General features: G+C 45.2%; 3 protein-coding genes across 6 annotated transcripts in view; 1 reads left to right on the top strand and 2 right to left on the bottom strand.

Annotated features, from left to right (window-relative positions):
- LOC311134988 (terminal nucleotidyltransferase 4B-like) overlaps positions 1 to 13,617 on the bottom strand; it is a 17,096-nt gene extending 3,479 nt beyond the window's left edge. Inside the window, exons 1-10 of one of the 2 annotated variants that reach the window (XM_084168781.1) lie at positions 12,264 to 13,617; positions 9,415 to 9,538; positions 9,160 to 9,206; positions 8,914 to 9,043; positions 8,676 to 8,783; positions 4,583 to 4,711; positions 3,653 to 3,866; positions 3,269 to 3,395; positions 1,401 to 1,504; positions 1,090 to 1,235 (exon numbers count right to left, since the gene is read on the bottom strand). In XM_084168781.1, coding sequence (XP_084024907.1) covers positions 1,090 to 1,235; positions 1,401 to 1,504; positions 3,269 to 3,395; positions 3,653 to 3,866; positions 4,583 to 4,711; positions 8,676 to 8,783; positions 8,914 to 9,043; positions 9,160 to 9,206; positions 9,415 to 9,538; positions 12,264 to 12,838 — 1,704 coding nt within the window. In that variant the 5' untranslated portion in view covers positions 12,839 to 13,617. The remainder of the gene's footprint in view (positions 1 to 1,089; positions 1,236 to 1,400; positions 1,505 to 3,268; positions 3,396 to 3,652; positions 3,867 to 4,582; positions 4,712 to 8,675; positions 8,784 to 8,913; positions 9,044 to 9,159; positions 9,207 to 9,414; positions 9,539 to 12,263) is intronic. The other variant, XM_084168782.1, reaches the window with a different exon arrangement.
- Positions 13,050 to 16,653, top strand: mphosph6 (M-phase phosphoprotein 6). Its single transcript, XM_084168786.1, has 5 exons — positions 13,050 to 14,511; positions 14,955 to 15,067; positions 15,869 to 15,959; positions 16,063 to 16,163; positions 16,252 to 16,653. The coding sequence occupies exons 1-5, from the start codon at positions 14,464 to 14,466 to the stop codon at positions 16,379 to 16,381; spliced, it is 483 nt and encodes a 160-aa protein (XP_084024912.1). The 5' UTR covers positions 13,050 to 14,463; the 3' UTR covers positions 16,382 to 16,653.
- hsd17b2 (hydroxysteroid (17-beta) dehydrogenase 2) lies at positions 15,942 to 27,663 on the bottom strand. 3 transcript variants are annotated; one of them, XM_084168784.1, is made up of 6 exons: positions 27,512 to 27,657; positions 27,261 to 27,337; positions 26,795 to 27,007; positions 17,961 to 18,146; positions 17,485 to 17,622; positions 15,942 to 17,246 (listed from the first exon to the last, which is right to left on the bottom strand). In XM_084168784.1, the coding sequence occupies exons 1-6, from the start codon at positions 27,640 to 27,642 to the stop codon at positions 16,885 to 16,887; spliced, it is 1,107 nt and encodes a 368-aa protein (XP_084024910.1). In that variant the 5' UTR covers positions 27,643 to 27,657; the 3' UTR covers positions 15,942 to 16,884. The 3 variants fall into 3 exon arrangements, with proteins under 3 accessions (XP_084024910.1, XP_084024911.1, XP_084024909.1); XM_084168783.1 differs by having other exon boundaries at positions 16,425 to 17,246; positions 27,261 to 27,663; XM_084168785.1 differs by lacking the exon at positions 17,961 to 18,146 and having other exon boundaries at positions 27,261 to 27,661.
- Positions 27,664 to 27,689: the final 26 nt, after the last annotated feature.

Here is a 27,689-nt window from a genome sequence, read left to right as displayed (position 1 = left end):
CTCCCAGTCCCTGCGGCTGAAAAACATCCCCACAGCATGATGCTGCCACCACTATGCTTCATTGTACGGATGGTGCCAGGTTTCCTCCAGACATGACGCTTGGCATTCAGGCCAAAGAGTTCAATCTTTATTTCATCAGACCAGAGAATCTTCTTCGGGACCTTCAATGCTGCAGACATTTTTTGCTACCCTTACCCAGATCTGTACCTCGACACAATCCTGTCTCGGAGCTCTACAGACAATTACTTCGACCTCATGGCTAGGTTTTTGCTCTGACATGCACTGTCAACTGTGGGACATTTACATTTACATTTTACATTTTAGTCATTTAGCAGACGCTCTTATCCAGAGCGACTTACAGGAGCAATTAGGGTTAAGTGCCTTGCTCAAGGGCACATTTACGTCATTTAGCAGACGCTCTTATCCAGAGCGACTTACAAATTGGTGCATTCACCCTATAGCCAGTGGGAAAACCACTTTACACTTTTTTTTTTTTTTTTTTTTTTTTTTTGGGGGGGGTAGAAGGATTACTTTATCCTATCCCAGGTATTCCTTAAAGAGGTGGGGTTTCAAATGTCTCCGGAAGGTGGTGAGTGACTCCGCTGTCCTGGCGTCGTGAGGGAGCTTGTTCCACCATTGGGGTGCCAGAGCAGCGAACAGTTTTGACTGGGCTGAGCGGGAACTATGCTTCCGCAGAGGAAGGGGAGCCAGCCATTCCATATCATGTCCAATCACTTGAATTTACCACAGGTGGACTCCAAGTTGTAGAAACATCTCAAGGATGATCAATGGAAACAGGAAGCACTTGAGCTCAATTTCGAGTCTCATAGCAAAGGGTCTGAATACTTATGCAAATAACACTTACGTAAAAATGTCTAAAAACCTATTTTCGCTTTGTCATTATGGGGTATTGTGTGTAGATTGATGAGGAAAATGTTTTATTTAATTAATTTTAGAATAAGGCTGTAACATAACAAAATGTGGAAAAAGTCAAGGGGTCTGAATACTTTCCGAATGCACTATACAGCCGCTGGTATGTGAGGAGCAAAGTGTGTGGCGAGAACACGCTCTGTTTCACAAGGTACTCACAGCGTCACTGGAGCTAGCCGATGAATATTGTGGCGAAGAGAATGACGAAGAGGGGGGAGGAGAGGAGGAGCTGGGGGATTCCGCCCCTTCCTCAGAGAGATTGTTAATGCATTCCTCCATCTGTTGAAGCTCCACCAGCAATGTACCTGTGACATCATAGGGGAAACTGTAAAAAATGTGGGGCTCGACAATTTTATAATGTTTTGATATAGTGCTGTACTTGGACTGGATAATTACTGTGAAAATCTATTTAAAAATAATTTAAAAAATAATTAAGGAAATGGGCTCTAAAATGTCTCTCCTCTCCTTACCGTTTAAGGTCAGGGAGTTCAGTGATAGGTCAGCCCACTTCATGGTGATCCAGTCTCTGTATTCAGCAACTTCCTGGGTCACCCGGATGATTCTGCCCAGTATACTGCAGGACACACAATAGTTTATATTACCACAGGTTAGAACAGTGGACACAATATTTTTTTCCCAATTAATATTGTTGAAAATATACAGTGCATTCGGAAAGTATTCAGACCCCTTGACATTTTCCACATTTTGTTACATTACAGCCTTGTTCTAAAATATATATATATTTTTTTATCTCATCAATCTACACACAATACCCATAAAGACAAAGTGAAAACAGGTTTTCAGAAATATTTGCAAACAAAAAACACTGAAATATGACATTTACATAAGTATTCAGACCCTTTACTTTGTTGAAGCACCTTTGGCAGCGATTACAGCCTCGAGTCTTCTTAGGTATGACGCTACAAGCTTGGCACACCTGTATTTGGGGAGTTTCTCCCATTCTTCTCTGCAGATCTTCAAGCTCTGTCAGGTTGGATGGGGAGCGTCGCTGCATAGCTATTTTCAGGTCTCTCCAGAGATGTTCCATCGGGTTCAAGTCCGGGCTCTGGCTGGGCCACTCAAGGACATTCAGAGACTTGTCCCGAAGCCACTCCTGCATTGTCTTAGCTGTGTGCTTAGGGTCGAACCTTCTCCTCAGTCCGAGGTCCTGAGCGCTCTTGAGCAGGTTTTCATCAAGGATCTCTCTGTACTTTGCTCCGTTCATCTTTCCATCGATCCTGACTAGTCTCCAAGTACCTGCCGCTGAAAAACATCCCCACAGCATGATGCTGCCACCACCGTGTTTCACCGTAGGGATGGTGCCAGGTTTCCTCCAGACGTGACGCTTGGCATTAAGGCCGAAGAGTTCAATCTTGGTTTCATCAGACCAGAGAATCTTGTTTCTCATGGTCTGAGAGTCTTTAGGTGCCTTTTGGCAAACCCCAAGCGGGCTGTCATGTGCCTTTTACTGAGGAGTGGCTTCTGTCTGGCCACTCTACCATAAAAGCCTGATTGGTGGAGTGCTGCAGAGATGGTTGTCCTTCTGGAAGGTTCTCCCATCTCCACGGAGGATCTCTGGAGCTCTTTCAGAGTGAGCATTGGGTTCTTGGTCACCTCCCTGACCAAGGCTCTTCTCCACCGATTGCTCAGTTTGGCCGGGCGGCCAGCTCTAGGAAGAGTGTTGGTGGTTCCAAACTTCTTCCATTTAAAGTATGATGGAGGCCACTGTGTTCTTGGGGACCGTCAATGCCGCAGATTTTTTTTTGTACCCTTCCCCAGATCTGTGCCTCGATACAATCCTGTTTTGGAGCTCTACGGACAATTCCTTCAACCTCACGGCTTGGTTTTTGCTCTGACATGCATGGTCAACTGTGGGATCTTATATAGACAGGTGTGTGCCTTTCCAAATCATGTCCAATCAATTGAATTTACCACAGGTGGACTCCAATCAAGTTGTAGAAACATCTCAAGGATGATCAATGGAAACAGGATGCACCGGAGATCAATTTCAAGTCTCATAGCAAAGGGTCTGAATACTAATGTAAATAAGGTATTTCTGTTTATTTTATTTTATAAATTTGCTAAAATTTCGAAAAACCTGTTTTTGCTTTGTCATTATGGGGTACTGTGTGTAGATTGATGAGGGGGGAAAATAATGTAATCCATTATAGAATAAGGCTGTAACGTAACAAAATGTGGAAAAAGTCAAGGGGTCTGCATACTTTCCGAATGCACTGTATTATTCAATGTTCCATTCCCGGCAGTCAGCTCCAGCGAACCCATCACTCACAATTATGTGACTGTAACCCTCCCCATGTGTCCCAGCCCTGCCCCGTACCTCTCGCCGTGGTTGTTGGGGTGGTACTTGGCGATGGGCGACACAGCGTGGCTCAGCACCATGAAGGCATAGTCAAACACCTGCTTCACCTGCAGGGCCCCGTATGAGCTACGGCCCACATCATTACCTGGGCAACACAGGAAAGACACCAAACTCTCAAGGTCAGATACAAGCTTAGACTTGGCAGGTGCTTATTGCAGGAGTTCTCAAACATCATCTCAATAAAACAACTGCATCTGATGTCTTATTAATGCAGAAGTCAGAAGCCACTACATTGAATGTGTAATTTTCAGAGATGTATCATATAGGTAGCTAGCTACCATTCTGTAACTAGCATATGCATTAAGCAGTCTTAAAACTACAGAGGTGTGTGCCGGGGCTCACCTGGCTGCAGTGGGTCCTCGATGTAGAGCAGGGAAGGTCTGTATCCATCCAGCATGCTCTTCTGGACCTCATCTTTGGAGAGGTAGCAGCCCCCGTCCTTGATCCGGATCCCCGTCTTCATGTAGTTAAAATGGCGGCCGTACAGCTCAAAGAACTCTATGAGTAGGATGCCAGTGTTGGCGTTGGGACTGCAGGCGTTCTCCCTGCTATGGAGCTGAAACACACATACAATATTGTCTATTACTTATTTCCATCTTAAGAACACGTAGTAGTAAGAACATTATGCTACTGGTGACAAATACAATTTGCCCTCTGGGGATCAATAAAGTTTATTCAATGGTACAAAATGTATTTCTCCTCACTCTCAATGGTTGAGGAAAGGCCGGAAAAATCCTTCATATAATCATTTTCTCCCCAATTTCGTGATATCCAATTGGTAGTTATAGTCTTGTCCCATCGCTGCAACTCCAGTACAGAATCGGGAGAGGCGAAGGTCGAGAGCCATGCGTCCTCCGAAACACGACCCTGCCAAGCCGCACTGCTTCTTGACACACTGCTCGCTTAACCCGGAAGCCAGCCGCACCAATGTGTCAGAGGAAACACCATACAGCTGGCGAACGAAGTCAGCATGCATGCACCCGGCCGCCACAAGGAGTCGTTTGAGCGCGATGGGATAAGGACATCTCAGCCGGCCAAACCCTCCCCTAACCCGGACGACGCTGGGCCAATTGTGTGCCGCCTCATGGGTCACCCGGTCGCGGCCGGCTGAGATACAGCTGGGATCGAACCTGGATCTTTAGTGACGCCTCTAGCACTGCGATGCAGTGCCTTAGACCGCTGTGCCACTTGGGAGGCCACATTTATATAATAATTTAATTAGAATACTAGATTGAGAGTATAATGATATAAGGATGACAGGCACTGACCCACCTGTAAGAAGCTGACAGCGACAAGGAAGAGGCAGTAGGAACTGATGCCTCCTGTAAACACTTCATTCATGTCTCTTTGTAATAAGAACTGCTTCAGGACTAGCACCAGGTACGGAAGCACAGGATATTTCTGAGGAGAAACAGACGGAGAGAGAACTTTAGAACAGTAGTTCACACCATGAGGATTGTGCCTAAATTCAGATGAGCTCAATCATTAGAAACACACACTACCAGATAAGCTAAATGCCTTCCATGCTCACATCGAGGCAAGCAACACTGAACCACGCATGAGAGCACCAGCTGTTCCGGACGACTGTGATCACACTCTCCGTAGGAGATGTAAGACCTCTAAACAGGTTAACATTCACAAGGCCGCAGAGCCAGATGGATTACCATGATGCGTAGCCAGAGCATGCACTGACCAGCTGGCAAGTGTCGTCACTGACATTATCAACCTCTCCCTGACCCTGTCTGTAATACCTACACTACCGTTCAAAAGTTTGGGGTCACTTAGAAATGTCCTTGTTTTCGATAGAAAAGCAAATTTGTTTTGGCCTCCCGAGTGGCGCAGTGGTCTAAGGCACTGCATCGCAGTGCAAGCTGTGCCACTAGAGATCCTGGTTGGAATCCAGGCTCTGTCGTAGCCGGCCGCGACCGGTAGACCCATGGGGCGGCGCACAATTGGCCCAGCGTCGTCCAGGGTAGGGAATGGCCGGCAGGGATGTAGCTCAGTTGGTAGAGCATGGCGTTTGCAACCCCAGGGTTGTGGGTTCGATTCCCACAGGGGGCCAGTATGAAAAATAAAAAAAGAATGTATGCACTCACTAACTGTAAGTCGCTCTGGATAAGAGTGTCTGCTAAAATGACTAAAAAACTAAAATAAATAAAAAACAATGTCTACACTGTATTTCTGATCAATTTTATGTTATTTTAATGGACAAAAAAATTGCTTTTCTTTCAAAAACAAGGACATTTCTAAGTGACCCCAAACTTTTGAACGGTAGTGTCCATGTTTCAAGCAGACCACCATAGTCCCTGTGGCCAAGAACACCAAGCTAACCTGTCTCCTCGTAACACTCACATATGTAGCCATGAAATGCTTTGAAAGGCTGGTCATGGCTCACATCAACACCATCATCCCAGACACCCTGGACCCACTCCAATTTGCATACCGCCCCAACAGATCCCCAGATGACGTAATCTTGATTGCACTCCACACTGCCCTCTCCCACCTGGACAAGAGGAACATCTATGTGAAAATGCTGTTCATTGACTACAGCTCAGCGTTGAACACCATAGTGCCCTCCAAGGTCATCACTAAGCTTAGGACCCTGGGACTGAACACCTCCCTCTGCAACTGGATCCTGGAATTCCTGACGGGCCGCCCCCCAGGTGGTGAGAGTAGGCAACAACACATCCGCCACGGTGCCCCTCAGGGGTGTATGCCTAGTCCCCTCATGTACTCCCTGTTCACCCATGACTGCGTGGCCGCGCACCACTCCAACACCATCATTATGTTTGCTGACGACATGAAAGTGGTAGGACTGATCACCGACGATGATGAGACAGCCTATAGGGAGGTGGTCAGAGACCTGGCAGTGTGGTGCCAGGACAACAAACTCTCCCTCAACATCAGCAAGAAAAAAGGAGCAGATCATGGACTACAGGAAACGGAGGGCCGAGCACACCCCCATTCACATTGACGGGGCTGTAGTGGAGCAGGTCGAGAGCTTTCAGTTCCTCTGTGTCCACATCACTAAGGATCTATCATGGTCCACACATCAACACAGCCGTGAAGAGGGCACGACAATGCCTCATCCCCCTCAGGAGGCTGAAAAGATTTGGCACGAGCCCTCAGATCCTCAAAAAGGTTCTACAGATTCACCATTGAGAGCATCTTGACTACAGCTGGCGACCAAAGTCAGCGTGCATGCGCCCGGCCCGCCACAAGGAGTCTCTAGAGCGCGATGGGACAAGGACATCCCAGCCGGCCAAACCCTCCCCTATCCCGGACGACGCTGGGCCAATTGTGTGCCGCCTCATGGATTGAACCCTGGTCTGTAGTGACGCCTTAGACGGCTGCGCCACTCGGGAAGCCTGCGCAGTGCCCTTTTGACAACAGTGTTTTCCCGCTCATTACATTATGGAATGAACATTCACACATAGTCTACTGCCTTGTGCACATTGCTGTGCTTATAATGTGAAGAAATAATAGTTTATCAACATTTTAAACTAAACATTCTGATCTGTTGCATCAGACTCATTGCTTTTTAACTTGTTTTATTTAATGTAGCCTAGGCCTACTGGTTGTATGAATTTAGGATCTATCGTCCCACAACTGTCCCAGAGTCTGTCTGGAATAGGCCATTTTTTTCTCGACAAGCTGACCAATTGAATAGGTAGCCTAAACTTTTCTACTATAGTAGATTGACATAGGCTAGTGATTTTTATGTTCGTTACTCGTCTTGTTGGCTGAGGAAAAGTACATGTGGACAGTTATTCTAACATGTTCAAAGTGCACATCAGAATTCGGTAAGAAGGACCACACATCGTTGCATCCTCGACTTGCATGTTCTATTAATATGAATTACCATATTCTAAATGTGATTTCTGTCATTCTGAGCACCGTGGGTGGACGCCCTAATCAGGTTACGCACCTAATGCATATGGATCCGGTACATTTCTCAAATGTCCGGGAAATTAAAATGTTGCCAGTAAAATGTCCAGCACCACCTTTTCCTAACGGAAACCTTGGTATGACCCAGTACATCACTGTCAAGGACTCCAGCCACCCAAGTCATAGACTGTTCTTTCTGCTACCGCACGGCAAGTCTGGAACCAACAGGACCCTGAACAGATTCTACCCCCAAGCCATAAGACTGCTAAATATACTGAACAAAAACATAAAATGCAACATTTTCAAAGATTTTACTGAGTTACAGTTCATGAGGAAATCAGTCAATTGAAATAAATAAATGAGGCCATAATCTATGGATTTCACATGAATGGGAATAGAGATATGCATCTGTTGGTCACAGAGACCTTAAAAAAAAGAATGGCCTCACAATGGGCCTCAGGATTCGTCAAGGTATTTCTGTGCATTCAAATTGCCATCGATAAAATGCAAAAATTGTGTTCGTTGTCCGTAGCTTATGCCTGCCCATACCATAACCCCACCGCCACCATTGGACACTCTATTCACAACGTTGACATCAGCAAACCGCTCGCCCACACGACACCATATACGAGGTCTGCGGTTGTGAGGACGGTTGGATGTACTTCCAAATTCTCTAAAACAACGTTGGAGGCGGTTTATGGTAGAGAAATTAACATGAAATTCTGGCAACAGCTCTGATGGACATTCCTGCAGTCAGCATGCCAATTGCACGCTCCCTCAAAACTTGAGACATCTGTGGCATTGTGTTGTGTGACAAAACTGCACATTTTAGAGTGGCCTTTTATTGTCTCCAGCACAAGGTGGACCTGTGTAATGATCATGCTGTTTAATCAGCTTCTTGATATGCCACACCTGTCAAGTGGATGGATTATCTTGGCAAAGGAGAAATGCTCACTAACAGGAATGTAAACAAATGTGTGCACAAAAGTTGAGAGAAAATAGTTTTTTGTGCGTATGGAAAATTTCTGGGATCTTTTATTTCAGCTCATGAAACATGGAACCAACACATACATGTTGCGTTTATATTTTTGTTCAGTGTAGTTAGTCCGGGTAGCTATTTGGTTAACTATCTGCATTGACCCTTTTTGCACTAACATTGACTCATCACACACTCTGCTGTTACTGTTTATTATCTATCCCGTTGCCTAGTCACTTTATTCCTAATTATATGTACATATCTACCTCAATTAGCTTGTATCCCTGCACAACTCAGTACTGGTACCCAGTGTATATAACCAAGTTACCTTTACTCATTGTGTATTTATTAGTACGTATTATTACTTTTCTATTATTTCTCAATTCTCTCTCTCTGCATTGTTGGGAAAGGCCCGTAAGTAAGTATTTCACTAATAGTCTAAACCTTTTCTTTATGAAGCATGTGACAAATACATTTTGATTTGACACACACACACAGTACCTTTTTATAATCTTTGATGAGGGCAGCAGCTTTGACAGCATTCTTCATGTTGAAACTGATGTCAACTTTGACCTCCGTGAGAGAGTCTGTCAGTTTGATGATTGGCACCTAAAGACCAGATGAGATCAGATTTGACCGGCATACGGACACACCAATAATTCCCTGTCCAGAATTATGACCAAGTTCAACACACACTTAACAAGGCTTCCCACCACAGACAGACACACACTACCCATACCGTGGCCTTGTCCAGCACTTTTACAGAATTCTCCACCACCACTTTGTGTTTCCTCAGTGCCTCTTCTAACCTCCATAGAGGGAGGGTGTCTCCTTCCCTGAACTTCACAAACACCACCAGGTCAATGTCACTGCAACACCAACACACAGAATCGCATTATTATCACCAACTTACGCCAAGGAGGAATATAAAGGTTATTAATACCTTTTCAGTAAAGAAAGGACTTGAAATTCAACGACAGCTTACCTGGTGGGTAGATAGAGACCAGTGCTGAAACTTCCAAATACCTGAACCTGCAAAGCAAGTTCACACCATGAGTAATGAGATTGTGAAATTGCATATAAAACTCCCATGACAGCAACCATAAGCTATAACATTATCATATCGGTATGCATGCTCATAAGAATTACTACACCATTTCAAATTCAATAAATAACTGGACAAGGAAGTTAATGGTCAATGGCTTTACATCTCTGACTACAGTGAAGGTGATTGACTTACGTCAGCAGTGGGCCAAAGGTCCTTAATGACCCTCTCGATCCTCTCCACCACCTCCCTCCTCATCCTCTCCTCCTCCGGCCGCGGAGACATGTAGGCATAGAAGTCCTGGATCTCCTCATGGAGCCTGCAGAGTCAGAGACACACACCGTGGTTAGAACGTTGTGTTCTAGAACACGTTTGAAATACCTCAATAGTAATGCAGTCAGGGGTTCCCCGGTAGATTTATGACACTTGAAACATCCTACAACTTTTCACATGATTAATTCATTTCATTTCTTTATATCAAGTCTAGAGTTTATTGACAAACAAGTAGTCTAAATACCTATTACATGTAATATGTTTTTGTTTTAGCCAACTAATCCTATAGCACTACAGTATATAGACTAGAAGTGGCCTTCAGTCTGTCAGTGTGCTATGTAGCCTGTGATTACAGAGCAGGGAGTTACTATAAATACACTAGTGGGCAAGTATGCAACTATACTAAAGAGCAGCAGTGTGTATTCCCAGGAGGACATGACGTGCCAGCCAGCTGCTTTTCAATATGTCATCCGGAGGGTAATAAAGTGCTTTAGAATAACCCTCTCCTGAATGGTGCACGGGATAAGGCAATCTGCTGCATCACACTAGGATTTAAATACAGCACAGGAGGAGATAAGGTTCAAATTAAAAGTTTGGTTTGGTTTCTGCATGTACAGGTCTCAGAGCAGTAGTGGGTTTAACGGAAAAGCTCATAGTATAGGCCCCGGCCATTGTAAAATGTAATAGTTTTGGGTGTAGGCCCCATTTCTGATTCTGAAACTATATAGGATAGCTATGAAATATCTGCAATTCATGGAGCCCACACTATTATAAAATCTTACATTGAAAATGTAGGAATGCATGCCTTACATTGACTAAGACGAGTACCATAATCTTCTCAGTATGTCAAGTAAGAAGGAGTGTGTGGACCAGATGAGGCATTGGAATGTAGCAGAACTGGGCTAGCTTTGTGTGGCACCAGTTCAGATCTACCTGGTCAGGCTCTGTAGAAGGAAGCTAATGAGAGGATAACACAGGTCTGCTCCGACATGGACCACTACTCTTTCAACTCACATGAGCCCAAATGTGTCTATGCACTAGCCTTTTGATAAGACTTCTCATATTCTAACCAACTGCTGCTGAATAGAACATATGAAGTTCAGGGAAAGTAATCTTTATCAATGATGAGCTAGAAAATACATTGCCTGGCTACCTACACTCCTCCTTGCTCCGGCCAAACACTACGCCACGCGTTAGTTTCTTCTCGAAAGACAGAGCAGAGGAAGAATTTAGTTTGCTGTCTCTGCCTGGCCGGCTCCCCTCTCTCCACTGGGATTCTCTGCCTCTGACTATTACCGGGGCTGAGTCACTGGCTTGCTAGTGCACTCCCATGCCGTCCCTAGGAGTGGTGCATCACGTCTTGCCAGGCTTTTTTCACTATACTCGACTTGAGTAGGTTGAGTCACTGAATTTATCTTCCTGTCCGGTCTTGCGCCCCCCTCGGGCTCATGTGGTGGAGGAGATCTTCGTGGGCTATACTCAGGGTAGTAAGTTGGTGGTCTGTTAATATCCCTCCGGTGGTGTGGGGGCTGTGTTTTGGCAAAGTGGGTGGGGTTATATCCTGCCTGGTTGGGCCTGTCCAGGGCCACAGTGTCCCCTAAACCCCCCTGTCTCAGTCCCCAGTATCTATGCTGCAATAGTCTATGTGCCGGGGGGCTGGGGTCAGTCTGTCCTATCTGGTGTATTTCTCCTATCTTATCTGGTGTCCTGTGTGATCTTAAGTATGCGCCCTCTAATACTCCCATCTCCTCTCCCCCCCCGGAGGACCTGAGCCCTAGGACCATGCCTAACGACTGGAACCCTCACCTGTTCATCGGACCTGCTACCTTATCCTAGACGTGCTGTTTTGACCCTCTCTCTCCCGCACCTGCTGTCTCGACCTCTGAATGCTCTGCTATGAAAAGCCAACTGACATTTACTCCTGAGGTGCTGACCTGTTGCACCCTCTATAACTACTGTGATTATTATTTGACCCTGCTTGTCATCTATGTAGAACGATCTAGCCTTAATGGCCATGTACTCTTATAAACTCCACCGGCACAGCCAGAAGAGGACTGGCCACTCCTCAGAGCCTGGTTTCTCTCTAGGTTTCTTCCTAGGTTCCTGCCTTTCTAGGGAGTTTTTCCTAGCCACTGTGATTGTACATCTGCTTGCTCTTTGGGGTTTTAGGCTGGGTTTCTGTATGAGCACGTTGTGACATATGCTGATGTAAAAAGGGCTTTATAAATAAATGTTATTGATTGACTGATTGATTTAGTTTGAGCAGAGAGGAAGGGGTCGTCACTAGTTACCACAGCCACAAAGTAATAAACCCCGCCTATTTCTACAATCTATCTTCTTAAAAAAGTGCTTTTAAACACAACCACAACGCTAACCTTATGCCTAACCTTAAATTATGACCAAAAGGCCAATTTGTGTTTACATGAATTTGTATGATATAGCCACATTGGCTAGAATGGTCCCATCTGATCTTGCCTCCTCGGGACCGCCCTCCATTTTTGACGACATTTATTTTCATCGTTAGCGCGGCCACTAGAGTATCTGGTCAATATAATGGATAATCTGTGGTTTGAGATGTTCACTCAGGTTAGAAAAACAGACAATGTGGGATCCTTCTGTGTGAGAAATCATCTCATGTAGATCAATTTATCAGGTATAAATTCTTGCCAACCCACAAAAGTCCCTCCCTGTGCTCTGTAATACATAGTCAGCCACACAGTTCAAACATGACAAGTTAGAGCAGTTCTGCTGCCCCAGGCATCCTTCCTTACCCCAAAATCCCTGCAGGGTAGTTCCTGGTTTTCCAAGGCGTGTCCGTGTAACCAACTCTACGGCATCCAGCGTCGTCCACAGCAGAGTTGCTGCTAATACTCAATAAACTGCGGTTAAAACCGAAAGTGCTCGCTCGGTTGTCTCTCCTCCGTCTGTTCCCAAATCCGTATTCTCTCCCTCTCCAGCTACCGAATGCAGTTCCACCCACAACCCCGGCACCACTACTGCCCCTCCCCGCAGGATACTGGTTGATATTTGCTTCCAATAAGTCGGATAGCTGTTCTATTTCATTATCGCCTTTTGGATTAATCGTCCCTTGCATTCTCGCCTCACTGCTGCTCGTGCCACCGTCGGGGACTCCGTCCTGAATCACGTTTCCCGTGCCCCCGTTCACCGATACCGTTGTACTAGGACTCGTCTTGGTGGTGGGCGTGTTCGAGACAGCAGAGCCGTGGTTGTTATGATTATTCAAACTGAAATTGCCCAGACCATGAGTCGTTATCCAAATCTTCAACCACGCGCTGTTGGCAGTGCCGAGCTGTTCTGGCTGGAACCAAGCGATTCTTGGATCCATGAAGTGAAGCGCACGGGCGACGCACCCGTGCACGGCACGCTCGCTGCTGGCTAGGTGTACGTGACTGGCACTGTCATAATAGCGGTAACTACACCGAGCTGCTAACGATGCAGGAGGTTTGACAACTTCTGTGTACAGTATATGCAAATCCAATAATGTAGATGTAGACAACAGTCTGTATTAACACGACACCAAATTAAATTGTGGAAATACAGACATCGAGTACATACTAAGAACAAAACGTGTCAAGCTGTGTGTAATTTTCTTCAGGGACTCCATCAATGGCGGAACTGATAGTATTGCTCAAACCAAAGATGATGGATATACTGACAAGATACATGTCTCTTTGCCCAAACAATGGGAGTAGTTGTCCACAAAGCGGCACGGCGGGATCCTTTCTTTGGATTGGTGGATATCTCATTATAATCCTTTTTTGAACCGCCTGTATTCACTGGAGAGAGATGCTATGTTACTAGCCTCATGCCATGAATATCCATAGCCATCCCGAGACAACTCCGATAGTGTTTTTTCTCAGTTGCCGGGATGTCACGTGTCCTACTTATATCAGTACACTAACAACTTTAAGCATTACGAAACTAATATTCAATCAAATAATCCTCACGTAGCCAATAAACCATTAATTTTTTGATTGACCAAATTCGAAACTCCCATTGGCCTCCATACAAAAACTCATTGCGAAGCAACGGGAAAAAAACGCAACCTGCTGGAGGGCGACAGACTTTCCGCCGAGTTGGGCCTCTCTCTTCCTCTTCCTCTCTGCTCAAACGCCACTCATGGACGGTAGATTGTCATGTCTAGATGGGATACAGCTTTTGTCAAATTTACGTCAAAAGTTTTTTGTTTTGCATTTTAGCTAACCCTAACCCTTTAACTTACCTTGACCCAATTATCATAACCTGCTACGTTAATTATCCTAACATGCTGCGTAAATTCTCCAAAACCTGCTATGAAAAGTCCATTTTGACAAAAGCTGTACCCATTCTAGACAAAACCCAGTAGACCGGAGGTAGGTGGGTGCTGAGAGGTGTTTCCGAAATCACACCAAGTAGAAAATTCACCAAGTTTAACATCACTGTAGCTGCTGGAAAACAATACATCTGCTTAAAATATAAACAAAATAGACTTCAATCTATATTTTATCTATCTATTTCATTTGATGTTATTGAATATTTCCACTACTATTAATTAATATCTGTTTTTGGCAGTGCCAATACAATTATTTAGGTGGTTAAATATAGTTTTTAAATCAGCAATAATAACCACTGAATTCCACATCCCTCAAGAATGCTTTCTTCCTCTGAAGTTAGTTACCCGGCCTTATAGGCACAGATCTACGATCAGATTACCTACCCCAAATCCTATCCTTTACCGTGAGGGAGTAACATGCAAAAATGATCGTAGATCCTCTCCAATCTGCGCGCTGCAGAAAGGTGAATCTTCGATCGATTGGTCGAGTCTGAGTTTTATACCGCAAGGCGTGGATACGAGCTCGTGGAAACATTTAGGATTCAAAGTGGCAGTTTACTGAAAAACAAAGCTTTTTGCAGTCACTCAGAAGACTGACATATAGTGTAGTGTCAAAAGTACCAGAATCTCCAATTGAAATGGCCAATGACAACGCGAAACTCTCCAAAAACCTCTTGCGTATGAAGGTAAGAAATGCATGCTAACTAGTTAGTTATCCAACTAGCCGCTAGCTAACGTTAGCAAAGTTGCCTCTGCTAGTAGACACGTTGCTAAACCTCAGTCTGATGGAGCTGTTGATAAATGGTAAAAGTGGCATCCAACTAAAACCATCTCTGATCTAGCTAGCTAGCCAAGTAACCTGGCTAACTAGGCTTGAGCAACCAGGCTAGCTTTGCTGGCTAACTTATTTGGTTTGTCAGGTGAGATATCTTTGTCAACACACTTTTCAGTAAGCTAACTAGATAAGTATTGTGTTTTGTAGCTTGTTCAGACCTATGGCTATGGGTTCTCTCCAACACCTTTTCAATTGTAAGGGATTCATATGACACCCTGTTGAAGTTACTCAGCAATGTCAGACTCCAATGCACGTCTTGTACTGTACTTCTACATTTGCCATTCTGTCTACTAGTTCATGCAAAGAGGCCTGGATGCAGATACAAAGAAACAACTGGAAGAAGAGGAGAGGAGGATCATCAGTGACGAGCATTGGTATCTGGACCTGCCAGAACTCAAAGCTAAAGAGTATGACCCTTTCACTGTCCACCTGCACATATTGGGATAATTACATAAGGATTGTCAAAGTTGCGTCAATTCAAATCTGGCATTAGGAACAAAAGAGGTCAACACAACTTCTAAGATATACTAGTTATTTTAATTAATGCAAAAACCTTCAATGGTAAATATGATGTTTCGTATATACGGGCTCCTTGAAATACCTCGCAGGGCACTTCAGAGAACTAAATCCATTGTTCCAGGTTCTTCCTCAAATACTCTGACAGAGAGAGAGTTTCCCACCTCTCTGCTGGCCAATCAGAGTAGAGACTTGAGCGTGGTTTAGACTTACTCAGCCAATCCGTTGGCGCACAGGCTAGTCCCCCCGCCTCTTAGCGCATCCCTGTTTCCAGGCATACGTTTATCATAACAACCTGTCATGGTGAGAAGAGCCAGCTCCCCTAGACACCATTCCTACGTCCAAGGATGGTTCACAGATCACAAAGAACCAGTATTGTCTAGTATTTGGAGACATAAATCCTTATCTCATTTTACCCCCTAAAACAGCTCTTCACATCAATCACAGCTTGCCAGGTGACACAACCTACATTAGCCCAGTCAAGAATGCATTATTTCTAAGTTAGTCATCCCATCAATTATAAAAAATAATAAATCCCCCATAGGATGTAGGCTAGTTTGAAGACACAACTGCCACTCTTTTCCAATGTCCAGCAACATACCATCAGACATTGGAGAGAGATTAGTATTTTCTCTAGTGTCCTCGGCTCAAATGTTGGCATATGTTATATTGTTCTTCCTGTCTTTGGTTAGGAATTTCATCATAGAAGAAAGAAGTTTTGGGCCATGTGAAGACCTGAAGTATGGACGAATGTCATTCAAGGGGTTCAATACAGAAGTAGAGGTACTTGTTTATTTACAATCACAGCTTTATGGTTTATCCAATTAAGACTAGACAAATTAAATGTGATTGTTTCATTGGTGTAAATGTTTAATTCTCCGTCCAGAAACTAATGATAGTGATGAACGCTCCAAATGAGGAAGAGGAGGAAGAGGAGGAAATTAGCAGAATGGAGACTGATATCACAGATGAAGACATGGCTAGAAGGTAGGAAAGAACTCATGTTTTATTTTGACATGATTTCAAACTGTTTTGTTACATCGCCGTCTGATGAACTTTTCTCTCTACATTGTAGGTATGAGAGCTTAGTGGGAAGCATGAAAAAGAAGTTTGCTAAGAAGCGGGAGAGGTCTGCGATTGAGGATGTTAAGCAAAACGCAACTGAGACAGAAACAAAGAGGGCTTTTTTGAAGCCTCAGGACTGAGGGCATGCTTTTTATTTAAATGAAGTATGTCAGGACTGTCAGGATGTGCATCAAACTTTTTTTTTTTTTTTTACTGCTGTGTTTTCATGAACCATAGGTAACTTCCATAGATGTTACAGGCATATATTTGAAAGTTGAATGGATGTTATATATCCTCTTTTAAAAAATATATTTCTTCAAGATGCATTGAGGGTTATGGACACAGGAAATGAAGCCCACATTCTTGTACCATGGACAAGGGTATAGTTTCATTAAAACTATAACCCAATGTGGCGGTTTGTCTTGTTTTCTGTGAGAAATGGACAAAAAAATAACTTCATTCAAACAATAACAAGTAAGGGTTTTCAATAGCCTTGATTATGAAGCTGTCAAAGTGCTGTGTTGATACAAAGCCTGCCAACCAAGCATGAGGGAAGATGGAGAGATACTAATCTATGGAAGCATTCCCATAAAGAACCTTGGGAAAGAATAGCCCGACATCACATCAGTTATCTCGCATTTTATCAAGTCTTCGAACCCACTGAGCCTCCTGCCTGGAGCCCAGCTGGCAGACTACTATTGAACTGAAACAGACTTGTAATAATGATGTCATAGAACTGTGTGGGGCAGAGGCGGTGGAGGCAGGGGATGAGCCACGCAGACTGGCCAGGGGTGTAGACGGATCTGGGGGCCACTGACATCAGGGCGTGGCACATGTCATCTAGCACGGGATGCAGGTCCTCTGAGGACATGTCGGCCATCTTGGAAAAGCGGGTCTGGAGAGAGGAGATGTAGGCCTCGCCGTAGTCCTTCCGGACATCCTGGGATAGAGAGGTGAAGATCTCCTCTTGGTAGCGGCTCCAGTCATCACTGCTACCGAAGATATCTGCGTTTTCAACCAAATGATAGACAAGTCCGTTGATTAGGCAAATCAAAACGGGGAAAACAATGTTTATTTAAAGGTACAGTAGACTCAGCGATGCACAAAGTAAACAGCAGTACTGGGTACATTTCCGCAACAACTAAGAGCGCTGGAGAGTGAGGCTGAAGTTCTCCGCTGTCTCAGGTCATAGCATTTACATTTTCAACTCTCATAACATTTTGTCATTATTTATTATACATACTTGTCCTGAAGCCTGCAGGTTGAATTGTGGATACGTTGACACCCCATCTGGCCAACTCTAGTCTCATCACTCCAGAGAAGGTGTTCAGGGCTGCTTTGGATGCTCCATAGGCCACAAACCCAGGGACGGGCACATCACCTGCACAAACAGATTTTTTGGTTTATCGTCAACAGGAAAGGGTTAGGGTTAACGTTGAGCACAGAGTCGCATGTCAAACTGGCTACAGGTACAAGATTCGTTATATTTACAGTTTCCTCACCTTATAAGGCTGTCTGAGTAGTAGTGGAGGTTATTGGCCAACTTTACATGCTTGGAAATTGCTTGGCCAGCTATACTTGCTTTGAAATTGCATTGGTGTCATAAGTGGGATAGTTGTAATCCTGTTTCCGTAGCCAGTATAACTTGTGAGTGACTGCTCAAGGTTAACCCTAACCCTTTGTTTTGACAATAACCAATAAACAGTCCACATATGTTACCTGCCATACTGCAGACGTTGACTAGCCTGCCTCTGGAGTGTCGGAGCATTGGAAGAAACACCTGAGAGACCTCTACTGCAGCAAGGAAGTTCACTGCCAAGCATTCCCTGTATACTCTCACAGGCAGAATCTCTCCATCTGCCACAAAGCCCAGGACTCCCGCGTTATTCACAATCCCCCAAAGACCTGAGAGTCAAAGGGAGTGTGGACTTGAGACCTTCCATGTCATGTGCATTATGGCATTATTTGGGTCAGAAAAGGATCACTTCTTTCTCCATATACAGTGGGGAGAACAAGTATTTGATATACTGCCGATTTTGCAGGTTTTCCTACTTACAAAGCATGTAGAGGTCTGTAATTTTTATCATAGGTACACTTCAACTGTGAGAGACGGAATCTAAAACAAAAATCCAGAAAATCACATTGTATGATTTTTAAAGTAATTAATTTGCATTTTATGGCATGACATAAGTATTTGATACATCAGAAAAGCAGAACTTAATATTTGGTACAGAAACCTTTGTTTGCAATAACAGAGATCATACGTTTCCTGTAGGTCTTGACCAGGTTTGCACACACTGCAGCAGGGATTTTGGCCCACTCCTCCATACAGACCTTCTCCAGATCCTTCAGGTTTCGGGGCTATCGCTGGGCAATACGGACTTTCAGCTCCCTCCAAATATTTTCTATTGGGTTCAGGTCTGGAGACTGGCTAGGCCACTCCAGGACCTTGAGATGCTTCTTACGGAGCCACTCCTTAGTTGCCCTGGCTGTGTGTTTCGGGTTGTTGTCATGCTGGAAGATCCAGCCACGACCCATCTTCAATGCTCTTACTGAGGGAAGGAGGTTGTTGGCCAAGATCTCGCGATACATGGCCCCATCCATCCTCCCCTCAATACGGTGCAGTCGTCCTGTCCCCTTTGCAGAAAAGCATCCCCAGAGAATGATGTTTCCACCTCCATGCTTCACGGTTGGGATGGTGTTCTTGGGGTTGTACTCATCCTTCTTCTTACTCCAAACACGGCGAGTGGAGTTTAGACCAAAAAGCTATATTTTTGTCTTATCAGACCACATGACCTTCTCCCATTCCTCCTCTGGATCATCCAGATGGTCATTGGCAAACTTCAGACGGGCCTGGACATGCGCTGGCTTGAGCAGGGGGACCTTGCGTGCGCTGCAGGATTTTAATCCATGACGGCGTGGTGTGTTACTAATGGTTTTCTTTGAGACTGTGGTCCCAGCTCTCTTCAGGTCATTGACCAGGTCCTGCCATGTAGTTCTGGGCTGATCCCTCACCTTCCTCATGATCATTGATGCCCCACGAGGTGAGATCTTGCATGGAGCCCCAGACCGAGGGTGATTGACCGTCATCTTGAACTACTTCCATTTTCTAATAATTGCGCCAACAGTTGTTGCCTTCTCACCAAGCTGCTTGCCTATTGTCCTGTAGCCCATCCCAGCCTTGTGCAGGTCTACAATTTTATCCCTGATGTCCTTACGCAGCTCTCTGGTCTTGGCCATTGTAGAGAGGTTGGAGTCTGTTTGTTTGATTGAGTGTGTGGACAGGTATCTTTTATACAGGTAACAAGTTCAAACAGGTGCAGTTAATACAGGTAATGAGTGGAGAACAGGAGGGCTTTTTAAAGAAAAACTAACAGGTCTGTGAGAGCCGGAATTCTTGCTGGTTGGTAGGTGATCAAATACTTATGTCATGCAATAAAATGCAAAAAATCATACGATGTGATTTTCTGGATTTTTGTTTTAGATTCTGTCTCTCACAGTTGAAGTGTACCTATAATAAAAATTACAGACCTCTACATGCTTTGTAAGTAGGAAAATCTGCAAAATCGGCAGTGTATCAAATACTTGTTCTCCCCACTGTATGTAAAGTTTGGTGCCTTTTCCAATGACATCTATTGTTGCTTTTCCACTGAGACTTACCCCCAAACTAGTGGGTCACCCGTGTTTTATGTTAATGTAAGCTCTAGTGTTGTTTCCAATAGGAGTGTGACACTAAAGACTTGTGGCGAGCAGATCAACAACTTTCTTTGTGAGAAGGTGTTAAAGTTCAGTTAGCCATTGTGACGTACAGCCAGTTTATTAGGTACATCCATCTAGTACCGGGTCGGACCCCCCTGTAGCCATGAAGGGATGCATCTGATCAGCAACAATGTCCAGATATGTTGTGGTGTTAAAGCGTTGCTCAATTGGTATCAAGGGACCTAACGTTTGCCAGGAAAACATTCCCCACACCATTACACCACCGCCACCAGCCTGTACCGTTGACACCAGGCAGGATGGGGCAATGGACTCATGCTGCTTACGCCAAATCCTGACTATGGCATCAGAATAAAATGTTATTTGTCACATACACGTGTTTAGCAGATGTTATAGCGGGTGTAGCGGGATTTTCCATGCATCGGCAGGACAAAGAAGCTACGTCTGGTAAGACGAGGGGCGGGGGGGGGTGTCAATTTGTCAATAACAGCTGGTGCGGAATGTCTAATATTAAAGAAGTCTCGAGGTATTGCTCGCCTGAGGTAGAGTACCTTATGATAAGCTGTAGACCACACTATCCACCAAGCGAGTTCTCATCTATATTATTCGTAGGCGTCTATTTACCACCACAAACCGATGCTGGCACTAAGACCGCACTCAACAAGCTGTATAAGGCCATAAGCAAACAAGAAAATGCTCATCCAGAAGCGGCGAGCCTAGTGGCCGGGGACTTTAATGCAGACAAACAAATCGTTTTACCTCATTTCTACCAGCATGTCACAAAAAAAACTGTAGACCACCTTTACTCCACACACAGAGACGTATGCAAAGCTCTCCCTCGCCCTCCATTTGGCAAATCTGACCATAATTCTATCCTCCTGATTCCTGCTTACAAGCAAAAACTAAAGCAGGAAGTACCAGTGAATCGCTCAATACGGAAGTGGTCAGATGACGCGAATGCTACGCTACAGGACTGTTTTGCTAGCACATGTTCCGGGAGTCATCCAACGGCATTGAGGAGTATACCACCTCAGTCATCGGCTTCATCAATAAGTGCATCGACGACGTTGTCCCCACAGTGACCGTACGTACATATCCCAACCAGAAGCGATGGATTACAGGCAACATCCGCATCGAGCTAAAGGCTAGAGCTGCCGCTTTCAAGGAGCAGGACATTAATCCGGATGCTTATAAGAAATCCCACTATGCCCTCAGATAAACCATCAAACAGGCAAAGCGTCAATACAGGATTAAGATTGAATCCTACTACACCGGCTCTGATGCTCGTCGGATGTGGCAGGGCTTGAAAACTATTACGGACTACAAAGGGAAACCCAGCCGCGAGCTGTCCAGTGACGCGAGCCTACCAGATGAGCTAAATGCCTTTTATGCTCGCTTCGAGGCAAGCAACACTGAAGCATGCATGAAAACACCAGCTGTTCCGGACGACTGTGTGAAAACGCTCTTGGTAGCCGATGTGAGCAAGACCTTTAAACAGGTCAACATTCACAAAGCTGCGGGGCAAGACGGATTACCAGGATGTGTACTCAAAGCATGCGCGGACCAACTGGCAAGTGTCTTTACTGACATTATCAACCTCTCCCTGACTGAGTCTGTAATATTTACAGTGAGGGGGAAAAAGTATTTGATCCCCTGCTGATTTTGTACGTTTGCCCACTGACAAAGACATGATCAGTCTATAATTTTAATGGTAGGTTTATTTGAACAGTGAGAGACAGAATAATAACAAAGAAATCCAGAAAAACGCATGTAAAAAATGTTATAAATTGATTTGCATTTTAATGAGGGAAATAAGTATTTGACCCCCTCTCAATCAGAAAGATTTCTGGCTCCCAGGTGTCTTTTATACAGGTAACGAGCTGAGATTAGGAGCACACTCTTAAAGGGAGTGCTCCTAATCTCAGTTTGTTACCTGTATAAAAGACACCTGTCCACAGAAGCAATCAATCAATCAGATTCCAAACTCTCCACCATGTCCAAGACCAAAGAGCTCTCCAAGGATGTCAGGGACAAGATTGTAGACCTACACAAGGCTGGAATGGGCTACAAGACCATCGGCAAGCAGCTTGGTGAGAAGGTGACAACAGTTGGTGCGATTATTCGCAAATGGAAGAAACACAAAATAACTGTCAGTCTCCCTCGGCCTGGGGCTCCATGCAAGATCTCACCTCGTGGAGTTGCAATGATCATGAGAACGGTGAGGAATCAGCCCAGAACTACACGGGAGGATCTTGTCAATGATCTCAAGGCAGATGGGACCATAGTCACCAAGAAAACAATTGGTAACACACTAGGCCGTGAAGGACTGAAATCCTGTTCAATCCCAGGCTGTGTCACAACTGGCCGTGACCGGGAGTCCCATAGGGCGGCGCACAATTGGCCCAGTGTCGTGAGGGTTTGGCCGGTGGGGCATTACTTGGCTCATCGCTCTCTAGCGGCTCCTTGTGGCGGGCCGGGCGCCTGCAGGCTGACTTCGGTCGACAGTTGACCGGTGTTTCCTCCGACACATTGGTGCGGCTGGCTTCCGGGTTAAGTGGGCGGGTGTTAAGAAGCGCGTTTTGGAGGGTCATGTTTCGGAGGACGCATGACTTGACCTTCGCCTCTCCCGAGCCCATTGGGGAGTTGCAGCGATGAGACAAGATCGTAATTGGATTGCTTCCCGGCAGTGCTGTGGGTATGGAAAGGAACACAAAAGATGGAATTCACAAGTGCCAATGTAAATTCCATCTTAACAGGCTGCAAGAAACCTTTCCAGTTGAAAGAGAGCCCAATGCCCTGAGGAGAGGACGAAGCTGGAAAAAGTGATAAGTACACTAGGCTTCATACAGTGATGCCCAAGACCAGTTTATCGTAACTTGGATTTCTTCAAATGTTATTGTGTTACAAAGTGGGATTAAAATTGATTTGTAAATTTTTTGTCAACGATCTACACAAAACTCTAATGTCAAAGTGGAAGAACAATTCTAACATTCTTTTTAGATTAATGAAAAATAAAACACTAATATACTTTGATTAGTTAAGTATTCACCCCCCTGAGTTAGAAACACCTTTGGCAGTGATTACAGCTGTGAGTCTTTTTGGGTAAGTCTCATAAGAGCTTTGCACACCTGTTTTGTGCAATTATTCTTTTTTAAAGTCTTCAAGCTCTGTCAAGTTGGTTGTTGATCATTGCTAGACTGCCATTTTCAAGTCTTGCCATAGATTTTCAAGTACAATCCAGGTGTGCAAGCAGAGGTGTAGGCATCCTGATAAATAAGAATATGGACCAAGAATGCTGCTTTCTAATGTTGAATTATGCCTTACATGATGAAAAATACAAATTGATTTCATTGCATATCCCACCAGGGGCAAATATTTTATATATATATATATATACACAGTGAGGGGAAAAAGTTTTTGATCCCCTGCTGATTTTGTATGTTTGCCCACTGACAAAGAAATGATCAGTCTATAATTTTAATGGTAGGTTTATTTGAACAGTGAGAGACAGAATAACAACAAAAAAATCCAGAAAGACGCATGTCAAAAATGTTATAAATTGATTTGCATTTTAATGAGGGAAATAAGTATTTGACCCACTCTCAATCAGAAATATTTCTTGTATACAGGTAACGAGCTGAGATTAGGAGCACACTCTTAAAGGGAGTGCTCCTAATCTCAGCTTGTTACCTGTATAAAAGACACCTGTCCACAGAAGCAATCAATCAATCAGATTCCAAACTCTCCACCATGGCCAAGACCAAAGAGCTCTCCAAGGATGTCAGGGACAAGATTGTAGACCTACACAAGGCTGGAATGGGCTACAAGACCATCGCCAAGCAGCTTGGTGAGAAGGTGACAACAGTTGGTGCGATTATTCGCAAATGGAAGAAACACAAAATAACTGTCAATCTCCCTCGGCCTGGGGCTCCATGCAAGATTTCACCTCGTGGAGTTGCAATGATCATGAGAATGGTGAGGAATCGTCCCAGAACTACACGGGAGGTTCTTGTCAATGATCTCAAGGCAGCTGGGACCATAGTCACCAAGAAAACAATTGGTAACACACTACGCCGTGAAGGACTGAAATCCTGCAGCGCCCGCAAGGTCCCCCTGCTCAAGAAACCACATATACAGGCCCGTCTGAAGTTTGCCAATTAACATCTGAATGATTCAGAGGAGAACTGGGTGAAAGTGTTGTGGTCAGATGAGACCAAAATCGAGCTCTTTGGCATCAACTCGCCGTGTTTGGAGTAGGATGAATGCTGCCTATGACCCCAAGAACACCATCCCCACCGTCAAACATGGAGGTGGAAACATTATGCTTTGGGGGTGTTTTTCTGCTAAGGGGACAGGACAACTTCACCGCATCAAAGGGACGATGGACGGGGCCATGTACCGTCAAATCTTGGGTGAGAACCTCCTTCCCTCAGCCAGGGCATTGAAAATGGGTCGTGGGTGGGTATTCCAGCATGACAATGACCCAAAACACACGGCCAAGGCAACAAAGGAGTGGCTCAAGAAGAAGCACATTAAGGTCCTGGAGTGGCCTAGCCAGTCTCCAGACCTTAATCCCATAGAAAATCTGTGGAGGGAGCTGAAGGTTCGAGTTGCCAAACGTCAGGCTCGAAACCTTAATGACTTGGAGAAGATCTGCAAAGAGGAGTGGGACAAAATCCCTCCTGAGATGTGTGCAAACCTGGTGGCCAACTACAAGAAACGTCTGACCTCTGTGATTGCCAACAAGGGTTTTGCCACCAAGTACTAAGTCATGTTACTTACTTCCCTCATTAAAATGCAAATCAATTTATAACATTTTTGACATGCATTTTTCTGGATTTTTTTGTTGTTATTCTGTCTCTCACTGTTCAAATAAACCTACCATTAAAATTATAGACTGATCATGTCTTTGTCAGTGGGCAAACGTACAAAATCAGCAGGGGATCAAATACTTTTTTCCCTCACTGTACATGTTTCAAGCAGACCACCATAGTCCCTTTGCCCAAGGAAGTGAAGATAACCTGCCTAAATGATTACCGCCCCGTAGCACTCACGTCGGTAGCCATGAAGTGCTTAGAAAGGCTGGTCATGGCTCACATCAACAGCGTCATCCCGGTTACCCTAGACCCACTCCAATTCGCATATCGCCCCAACAGGTCCACAGATTACGGAATCGCACTCCACACTGCCCTATCCCACCTGGACAAAAGGAACACCTATGTGAGAATGCTGTTCATTGACTACAGCTCAGCATTCAACACCATAGTGCCCACAAAGCTCATCACTATGCTAAGGACCCTGGGACTAAACACCTCCCTCTGCAACTGGATCCTGGACTTCCTGACGGGCTGCCCCCAGGTGGTAAGGGTAGGCAACAACATGTCTGCCACGCTGATCCTCAACACTGGGGCCCCTCAGGGGTGCGTGCTTAGTCCCCTCCTGTACTCCCTTCTCACTCACGACTGCGTGGCCAAACACCATCATTAAGTTTGCTGACGACACAACAGTGGTAGGCCTGATCACCGACAACGATGAGACAGCCTATAGGGAGGAGGTCAGAGACCTGGCAGTGTGGTGCCAGGACAACAACCTCTCCCTCAATGTGAGCAAGACAAAGGAGCTGATCGTGGACTCCATGAAAAGGCGGGCCGAACAGGTCCCCATTAACATCGACGGCGCTGTAGTGGAGCGGGTCGAGAGTTTCAAGTTCCTTGGTGTCCACATCACCAACAAACTATCATGGTCCAAACACACCAAGACAGTCGTGAAGAGAGCACGACAACACCTTTCCCCCTCAGGAGACTGAAAAGATTTGGCATGGGTCCCCAGATCCTCACAAAGTTCTACAGTTGCACCATCGAGAGCATCCTGACCGGTTGCATCACCGCCTGGTATGGCAACTGCTCGGCATCTGACCGTAAGGCGCTACAGAGGGTAGTGCGTACGGCCCAGTACATCACTGGGGCCAAGCTTCCTGCCATCCAGGACCTATTTACTAGGCAGTGTCAGAGGAAAGCCCAAAAAATTGTCAAAGACTCCAGTCACCCAAGTCATAGACTGTTCTCTCTGCTACCGCACGGCAAGATCTACCGGAGCGCCAAGTCTAGGACCAAAAGGCTCCTTAACAGCTTCTACCCCCAAGCCATAAGACTGCTGAACAATTAATCAATTGACCCCCCGGACTATTTACATTGACCCCCCCCCCATTTGTTTTTACACTGCTGCTACCCGCTGTCTATTATCTATGCATAGTCACTTTACCCCTACCTACATGTACAAATTACCTTGACTAACCTGTACCCCCGCACATTGACTCGGTACCGGTACCCCCCTATTTATAGCCTCGTTATTGTGTTACTTTTCCTTTATTTTCCCCTTTAGTTTATTTGGTAAATATTGTATTAACTCTTTCTGCGTGAAAAGCCCAGGAGGCTGGTCGTTTGAGATACTGGAACCTGGGTGCCTGGCACCGACGATCATACCACGCTCAAAGTCGCTTAGGTCACTCGTTTTGCCCATTTTAACGTTCAATCAAACCGTAACTGAATGTCTCTGCCTGTCTGCCTGCTTTATCTAGCAAGCCACAGCCACTTGACTCACTGTCTGTAGGAGCTAGCCATTTTCGTGAACTGGGTGGTGTACCTAATAAACTGAAAAGTACCCAGGGCGTTGCCTTGGCTCTACGTCAGAGCCAGTCCGCCGGAACCATGGCCCAGTGAGACACAGGTGCCGGTCCGCATAGATGGAAACAGAAAAGTCAGCCTTTTGGGTTAAACACTGGGGTAAATCCTCAGTGGAAATGCGCCTTATAGTTCTTATAGTGAACGACACGTTACCTGCCTCCCCAACCTGAGTGCAGATGTAGTGGTGAGCCCGCTTTATCTGCCCAGCGTCTGTCACATCCAGCTGAACGACTTGTAGCCCCTCAGACCCCAGTCTCTTCAGCTCCACTGCTCCTGGGCTGGTCTCATCCAGAACCCCAGCAAACACAGTCACTCCCAAGTCAGTAAGCCTTCTCGCTAGGGCATGACCAAAACCTGTATCACAACCTGTTCACGTTGGAGAGAAACAAATAAATTGGACACCAGTTGACACACTGTACCAATGTTCACGTGTACTTCATTCATGAGTACCCAAAGCACTCACAGCAGTATTGAAACCACATTCAATAAGATTGTACAGAAGATTTAAGGGGCCTCACGTCTTGACTATGTTATGAATAGGAAGTATCAGTCAATTTTTGTTGACAGCGGTTGGTATGATAATGTCAGTGTATGGCACCCGTATATCCGCATCACCTACCTGTAATCAGCACAGCTCTTCCATGCATCGTCAGCATGTCCACTCGTCTGCCCAGAACTACATAGCACAACCAGAGGCTGCAGGTCAGAAAGAGCAGACTGCGGTAACCTGGAAGGGCCAAAAAGCACAGAGGCCCCCCAAGAGCCAAAAGTGCAAAGGTCCAGTATTCCCTATCATGACTCCCTCTCGCCTTAGTTATAATTGCCCCAATGTATAGGGCTGTAACCATTGTATACAGAGAAGAGAAATACCAGAATTCAATGTCAACACTCTCCATTCTATCCACCGTCAGGTTGGTCTTGCTCTCCTTTCCTGTTATGACTGAGGTATCAATATCCTGTCCCCTTTGTTGGATATCCCCTTGGCTCTTTGACATGTGCATATCAAGTGTATCCTCAACTCTGAAAAACCCAAGCTTTCTGTCTGTAA

Source organism: Coregonus lavaretus, assembly GCF_964263955.1.
Source record: "Coregonus lavaretus genome assembly, chromosome: 9".
Classification (NCBI taxonomy): Eukaryota; Metazoa; Chordata; class Actinopteri; order Salmoniformes; family Salmonidae; genus Coregonus; species Coregonus lavaretus.
The sequence above is the reverse complement of the archived record's forward strand: the minus strand, read 5'-3'. Positions and strand labels throughout refer to the sequence as shown.

Coding starts and splice junctions, on each gene's coding strand:
- mphosph6 (XM_084168786.1), top strand. CDS start 14,464: ATGGCCAATGACAACGCGAAACTCTCCAAAAACCTCTTGCGTATGAAG. Junction 14,512..14,954: donor AAAACCTCTTGCGTATGAAG/GTAAGAAATGCA, acceptor TCTGTCTACTAG/TTCATGCAAAGAGGCCTGGA. Junction 15,960..16,062: donor GGTTCAATACAGAAGTAGAG/GTACTTGTTTAT, acceptor TTCTCCGTCCAG/AAACTAATGATAGTGATGAA.
- hsd17b2 (XM_084168783.1), bottom strand. CDS start 27,642: ATGCACATGTCAAAGAGCCAAGGGGATATCCAACAAAGGGGACAGGAT. Junction 27,008..27,260: donor AAGAGCTGTGCTGATTACAG/GTAGGTGATGCG, acceptor CAACGTGAACAG/GTTGTGATACAGGTTTTGGT. Junction 18,147..26,794: donor CACTCAGGTTGGGGAGGCAG/GTAACGTGTCGT, acceptor TTTGACTCTCAG/GTCTTTGGGGGATTGTGAAT.